The sequence below is a fragment of the Sinocyclocheilus anshuiensis genome, unplaced genomic scaffold (genome assembly GCF_001515605.1).
Source record: "Sinocyclocheilus anshuiensis isolate Anshui unplaced genomic scaffold, SAMN03320099.WGS_v1.1 scaffold1312, whole genome shotgun sequence".
NCBI lineage: Eukaryota > Metazoa > Chordata > Actinopteri > Cypriniformes > Cyprinidae > Sinocyclocheilus > Sinocyclocheilus anshuiensis.
This window is the reverse complement of record NW_015544237.1, coordinates 229137-236587: the sequence shown is the minus strand read 5'-3', so window position 1 is coordinate 236587 and position 7451 is coordinate 229137. Positions and strand designations below refer to the sequence as shown.

General features: G+C 37.0%; 2 protein-coding genes across 2 annotated transcripts; one reads left to right on the top strand and one right to left on the bottom strand.

Moving 5' to 3' along the window:
- Positions 1-765: 765 nt before the first annotated feature.
- Positions 766-5634, bottom strand: ttc24 (tetratricopeptide repeat domain 24). The gene is made up of 9 exons (XM_016498371.1): positions 5586-5634; positions 4722-4843; positions 3834-3911; positions 2737-2786; positions 2549-2616; positions 2365-2467; positions 1244-1323; positions 1102-1150; positions 766-1015 (listed from the first exon to the last, which is right to left on the bottom strand). Exons 1-9 carry the CDS (start codon positions 5632-5634, stop codon positions 904-906), a joined length of 711 nt encoding a protein of 236 aa, XP_016353857.1. The 3' UTR covers positions 766-903.
- An 89-nt stretch (positions 5635-5723) lies between these two features.
- LOC107697571 (stonustoxin subunit alpha-like) lies at positions 5724-7318 on the top strand. The gene is made up of 3 exons (XM_016498370.1): positions 5724-5728; positions 6287-6354; positions 6770-7318. Exons 1-3 carry the CDS (start codon positions 5724-5726, stop codon positions 7291-7293), a joined length of 597 nt encoding a protein of 198 aa, XP_016353856.1. The 3' UTR covers positions 7294-7318.
- The last annotated feature ends 133 nt before the right edge of the window (positions 7319-7451 follow it).

Below are 7451 nucleotides of genomic sequence, written 5' to 3'. Positions count from 1 at the left end.
GCATTTAATAAAGTTCACTTTCAATAAAACATGATTCAAAGCTTCGTTTCTCCAATAGGCTGCGTTCACCGGGTTGGCTGACGTGTTTGGGGGCGTGGCTTGTAAGTAATGGGCGTGGTTAGTCGCTTTAACACCGATAATTACCATTGCAACCCAAACCTGAGCACTAACTGATAAGTTTGCAGGAAATAGCAGTTAATTTTAAATTTTAACACAAGAGTATTTATAACTTACCTAGGCTTACTGCTCTAAGGTTGTGGACAGGTGTCACGTTTATATTATGCATGTTATGCCTTTATTCAAGACTGAGACACCAATAACTGTTTTCTTAAGCATGTTATGCTGTGCTACAAGGAACAGTGTGACTATTATTATCATTTTACGTGTAAAAACCTAGACATTTCAGACTGTGAGACGTCTTTTTGGACATGCGTTTGTGTGGAAAATAACTTTACTGACTGATAAACTTTTTGATATCAAATTTATTTAGCTATTATCAGTGCAGTAGGTGCTTTAATCTTGGATGAGACGGATGGATTCACTCAGGATGTTTGCTGAAACTGGTGAAAGTGTTAAGAGACTGAAATGAGACAATAATGAGAAGACGTTTCCCCTGCTGAAACACAGAAATACTGCATGAAATAATACACGACTCGTGATCACACAGTTGGCATCACAAGAGTTCAGGGCATCTGATCCACCCTTTAAAGTGTCTAATTTTAATAGAAAATATGTCCACGTCGTTTATCAGACACGTGACGTCCACTAACGAGTCCTGCTTCAGTTTTGTGTTCATGTTGAATCTTGAATCCTTGTGTTTGCGGTCTGGAAGCGTCGCCACGGCAATCACAATCCCTAAAAACCCTAGAAAAGCTCTTTCCCATTGAGATAGTACCCTTTATGTCACATGACTGTGCAGAATCTGGACTTCAGTCTCCTCGCCAGGGGCGTGGCCTCATTGCTGTCAGGCTGAGTGAGGGGCGGAGCCACCGTGCTCCTGACCAATGGGTGTGTGCTGAAACATTTACATCATGAAATAATCCATCGTCTCGATCAGCACAAGATTTATGCACTCTAAATACATGAGAAACAGACTCATACCCGTTCATCTGTACCGGCCTGGGCTTCACAGATTCAGCAGACACATCACCTATGAAGTCAGATGTGAGCTGAGTGTGAGTTCATTTGTTTGAAGTCTTCTCTCTCTATTTTCTCTGATATTTGTGAGTTTGTTCAGACTCACCGTGTGCTCGCGATCCTGAAGACTCTGATGGGAGGATCTGTTGAGTCACCTCTGCTTTATTATACGTGTTATTCAGATTCCTGATGATCACATTCAGCAGTTTAAAGACTCAGAGTCGTGTTTTCAAATGCAAGTTTTATCATGTAAAGGCTGCGATACATTGCATGTCCTGAAAATCTAATTCTGATAAATCTAATAAAAATCTTTGATAAAAATTGCCATTGTGATTTAAAATGCAATTGAAAAAAAAAAAAAAAAAAACTCCAGGTTTGCATGTATGCATGGCAGCACAATTTGACCTAAATTTTTTGAGATTACATATTGATATGGCTATATAATAATATTAATACAAAAAATACAATATTACACTGTAAAACCAAAAAAAACAGTATTTAAAAAATAAAAAAATGAAGTAAAAAAAATGTATGTCTATAATTCTTCATTTTCAAACATTAAACTATCAAACTTTTATTTAGTGACTATAGTGAGTAGGGCTTCATAATTTGTGGGAAAAGTTAATTGTGTTTTTTTTTCTGATAAAAATTGCACTTGTGAATTAAACCTTAGCTGTGCTTGTTTGTAGGTCACACAATTTAGCCAAAACGTTTGTGATTATATATCAATAATATAGCATTTATATATTAATTCCAATAAATAATTGTGATTGTGTTAAAATGCAATTTAAAAAAAAACTGCAGGCTTGCTTGTTTGTAGTGCTGCATGATTTTGGCAAATATTTTGTGATTATATTACTATGGCTATGTAATAATATATATATATATATATTGTTATGATTATTATTATTAGTAAATAAAAATATTACACAAAATTTACCTTTTTAAAATGCCTTTTAAAATTACAATCCAATAAAAGTGAAAAGGGAAACTTTTTTGTTGCTTTTGGATGCTGCTCAGTTTTGGTTCACTCTCATTCAAAAGATCATTGTAAACATTATGTTAAGTCCTCATTTAGATGACTGATTAAACGTGTGTGTGTGTGAGTGAGTGAGTGAGTGAGTGAGTATATGTGCGTGTGTGTGTGTGTGTGTAAATCCCCAACATGGTATAAACAAACATGTGTGTGTGTGTGTGTGTGTGTGTGTGTGTGTGTGTGTGTTTGACCTGTTGGCCTCTGGAAGTGCACTGTGATGATCAGCTTGTTCTTGTTCTTGCTGCAGGTGTGTCTCTGATGATGTCGTGGTTTGGCTGTGCTGCTTCCCGTCTGCTGAGAATAACACACAGTAAATCTGTTCTCTGTTGACAGTATTGTGTGTTCCTCAGCTGTAAGTGTGTGCTCAGTTCTTACGGGGTGCGTTCTCTCCGTTTGGCATCTCTCTCCTCCACTGCTGGACATCTGTCCTCACAGCCGTCGTCCTGCAGACACACGAGAGTGAAGATCTCATCCTGTATCTCTAACAACACCCTACAGCTTCATTCACTCAAAAACACACTGGTGCACCCTCTGATGACGAGGTGAGTGTTATGTGGTGTTACCGTCGGTTGTGATGTCGCTCCGGGACGGTTCGTTGTGATGCTGCTCCTCTCTGAGAATCAGATCAGATCAGACTGTGATGAACGTCACAGGATAGTGAATAGGGCTGCACAATTTGGGGAAAAATCTAACTGCAATTTCTCTGATAAAAATTGTGATTTAAAACGCTGAAAAACCTCCAGATTTGCTGCAAAATTTGGAAAACATGTTGAGATTATATATCGATATAACTATAATAATATTTATTTCTTGTAATAGTTGAGATTATATATCAATAATAACTATAATAATAATTATTATAATTATTATTTTTACTAAATAAAATATTAAATTTGGGGGAAAATCTGATTGCAATTTTTCTGAAAAAAATTGTGATTGTGATTTAAAATGCTGAAAAAACATTTGCTGCAAAATTTGGAAAAAATGTTGAGATTATATATCAATATAACTATAATAATATTTATTTATTTATTTTAATAGTTGAGATTATATATCAATAATAACTATAATAATTATTATTATTACTACTAAATAAAATATTAAAATTAGAAATATGACTTTTGAAATATTTCACTGTAAAATAAAATATATTAAAGATAATAATATATAATGTAAAACTGTAAAATGACCTTACTAATATTTATGTCGTAATTGTTTAGTTTTCAAACATTAAAGCATCAAGCTTTTATTTTGACAGAAAACAGCAGGGAGCCCTTAAATCTTTTCTTTTGTTGATAAGTGCTTCTCACTTCAAGTTTGTCAAGATAGTTGGTGCTTGTTTTCAAATGCATGTTAAAGCAACTCAAACTCAGAGCAGATGCAGATGGAGTTCATGCAGATCATTTACTGTGAAACCAAGACATTCTGAATCACTGAAAACACTGGATCATGAGCTGCTCGCGTGTAAATGAACACAGTGCCACGCTTCACTTTGAAACACACAGTGCATGTATTTAATTACATCACAGCCTTTGTGATTTAATAATTGCATTAATCCATATTACAGTTTCGGTTTTATTCCAATTTATCCTGCAGCCCTAATAGTGAGAGGTTGAGAGAATAAGTGCATGTTTCATGTTTAATATTCAGACAGACTGACCTGCTGTAGGAGCAGCTTCTGCTGTAACGCTTCACTCAGTTCACTGACCAGACGCTCCTGCACTGAACCAGACACGTCCTGCAGATCAAACACACGCCTGATCATTAGTCAAACACTGCATAAAATGCATTCTTGAGGGAAAACACAGATCAGCTGTGTCACCTTCAATTATTACATTCAGAAATAATGTAAAATGCCTGTACATAAAACCGTTTACAATCATTATAAACACAATAAAGAGGTATTTAAGTTCCCCTCACTCTTCAAAAAGTCCTTTACGTTTAATAGTATTCAGAAAAGACCAGGAATAAAAAAAATCTAAGTATAAACCAAACATAAATTACGGTGGCATTCATTATAAATAAGACTAAACAAAGCTTTATAGCTTTAAATAAACTTGAGCTCACGTTCCTCTCACATTCAGTGTTATGTTAATAACACTGAGATGCTATTATAGTTTTTGTTAATATTTAGAATTATTAAAATATTTCCTGCTTTCATGTGTTTTTTTCATATTTTTGTTGAATTTGTAGTAATTTTGTTGCGTTTTTGTCAGTTTTATTAGTTTTTGTTGCTTTTAAATATCTCTGTTTTTAATTCGAAATGAGAAATGTTGCCATGGAAACTTTTTTAATATTTTATGTTACTTCAGTTAACATGCATTCTATTTCAAGTAACTAAAACCTTTTTTTGTGTGTGGTTTTAGTTGACTATAACAACCCTGCTCTCATTCAGCACCAATACAAACATGTGGTTTGAGCGTGTTTTGTGTCTGTGATGTTAATTGCATTATTAGTCGCTGTGAAATATAGGTCGCAGCACGTTTCAGATGATAAAACCATGATTTGTATTGTGGAAAATGCAGTGATGGTTGTGTTTAGATCTCACCTGGCATTTGCACAGCAGTCGAAGGGCATCTTTATAGTACATGGCAGCTTTATCCGGGTCCCTCATCTGTATTCTGATCCCACCGAGACCCTCACAGGCCTGCCACTGACCCGACGGGTCGTCTGCGGGGAGAGAGACAGACAGCCGTGTGACAGAAGCACGTTTACACTTGTCTTTTCAATGTGTATGTGGACAACATCCGGATACAGGTCGCATGTTAATGCAGAAGAGTCAATTCAAGTATGATGATTGTAACCGATCATCTGGAGTTCGATCCTACAGCCATTAGTTATCAGTCCTACGTTTACTGGATTCATCTGTTGACATGATTTAGTGCCAGTAGTTTTCTGTGAGATTCACTATCATCTGTTTGTCCTGCAGAAGCAGCTGAAGGAGACGCAGAAGTCATGAGTGAGTTCATTACATAATCATCAGTCAGACTCTCATCTGATCATATTCTTTTGAAACATACTCCGCTTACATGACCATGAAGACAACATGAAGTCAGGCTGTATATTAGCAATGCTTCAGTGTACTGAAGCCAAATCAAACCTGACTGTGTATTAAGGGTCCTTGTGAAGTTTCAGTGTCTCTGACCGCTCTAAAGTTATAAATAATGCTCAAACTAATCATAGCCTTTGAGCTGCTTTTCCTGAGAATATCTGCTCAAGATGTCTTTCAGACCTTTCGACACTGAAGCAGGGTCACTGGAAGATAATTGGTTCCTTAGCTTTCCAGAATAATTCCTCTTTGCCAATAATAATTTTGACTTCATAAGTGACCTTTTAACTGCCTCACCCTATATTTACTGGATTCATCTGTTCACATGATGATTTAGTGCCAGTAGTTTTCTGTGAGATTCACTATCATCTGTTTGTCCTGCAGAAGCAGCTGAAGGAGACGCAGAAGTCATGAGTGAGTTCATTACATAATCATCAGTCAGACTCTCATCTGATCATATTCTTTTGAAACATACTCCGCTTACATGACCATGAAGACAACATGAAGTCAGGCTGTATATTAGCAATGCTTCAGTGTACTGAAGCCAAATCAAACCTGACTGTGTATTAAGGGTCCTTGTGAAGTTTCAGTGTCTCTAACCACTCTAAAGTTATAAATAATGGTCAATCTAATCATAGCCTTTGAGCTGCTTTTCCTGAGCAAATCTACTCAACTCTACAATGAGACTCCATTGATGTGCTTGAGCTGTTAGATGGACATTTATGATCTTAGCAGATGTTTTATCATCCAAACGGTTTCCTAGAAAGTTCACATAGAGTGTAAGTGTCAAATACTAGAATCTGTAGCTCTAATGTGATATAATGAATATGAGAAGAATAAAGCTGATGCTGTGAAAGTGCTGGATTGAGGTGCGTTACTAAAGATCAGTCAAGTCAACAAGAGCCACACAAATCTGATGTTGGTCCAGGTTATTAGGTGAAGTGTGGAGCTGATGAGTTTTTATTGTTTTCTGTAGAGTTTCCAGTCTCTCTCAGCACCTCCTGAATCTACAGACGTAAATGATGATCCCTTCAGTTCTCTCTTCTCTTTTGATGATCTGAGAGAATCTGTCAGCTGAGAGACAAACTGGAGGATTTCTGCAAAGAGGAGCTCAAGAAGATCTCAGACAGAGGTAAAGTCCTGCAGATTCATCTGCTCTCAGAAACCAGTCCATCATCAGCTCATATCATGCAGAACATCATATTAGAAATGTGTTAGGAATAGATACAGGATCATGAGAATCACACTGTTCATGTCTGTTGATTTCCACAGTCACATTCACCAACATTGTTCCAAGAACCAGGAACGACTTTCTACAATATAAGTCAGTAAGAAAACAAGCAGAAAAACTCACTGAGTGTCTTCGTGTTCTTCCTGTAGAAGGTGAAAGAAGAGTTTTATAACTGATGATGTAAATGATGATTTGCACAGATATCTGCTCATCTGTACTGAGACACTGATGATACACTGAACATGAAGAGTTCAGCTACATGAAAAGATCAAACAGATTCATAATTCCTGATTCTGATGTGTTTTTTCTCCATCAGATTCCCATCAGCTCTCTCTGGATCTGAACACAGTGAATAAAATCCTCCATCTTTCTGAAAGCAACAGAGTGATTACTGTCACTTACACAGATCAGCCGTATGCTGATCATCCAGACAGATTTGATGTGTATCGTCAGGTGTTGTGTAGAGAGAGTGTGTGTGGACGCTGTTACTGGGAGCTGGAGTGGAGTGGAAATTATGGTGTGCGTATATCAGTGTCATATAAGAGCATCAGCAGGCAGGGATGGGGTGATGAGTGTTTGTTTGGATATAATGATCAGTCCTGGAGTTTGATCTGCACTCCCTCCAGATACACATTCAGACACAATAAGATACAGACTGCTCTCCCTGTAGAGTACATCAGCAGTAGAATAGGAGTGTTTGTGGATCACAGTGCAGGAACTCTGTCCTTCTACAGCGTCTCTGACACAATGAGCCTCATCCACACAGTCCAGACCACATTCACTCAGCCACTCTATCCTGGGTTTGGGGTTTATAAAAGAGCATCAGTGAAACTGTGTTGATGAATCAGAATAGACTGATGAGAGATTCTACCCATAATGCTTTGAGCTGCATGATAAATCAGTAACAGTGAGATGTTAATGACCTGTAAATGACATGAAATTTCAAGAAGTTGAAATTGATTCTGTGTGTGTGTGTGTGTGTGTGTGTGTGTGTGTGT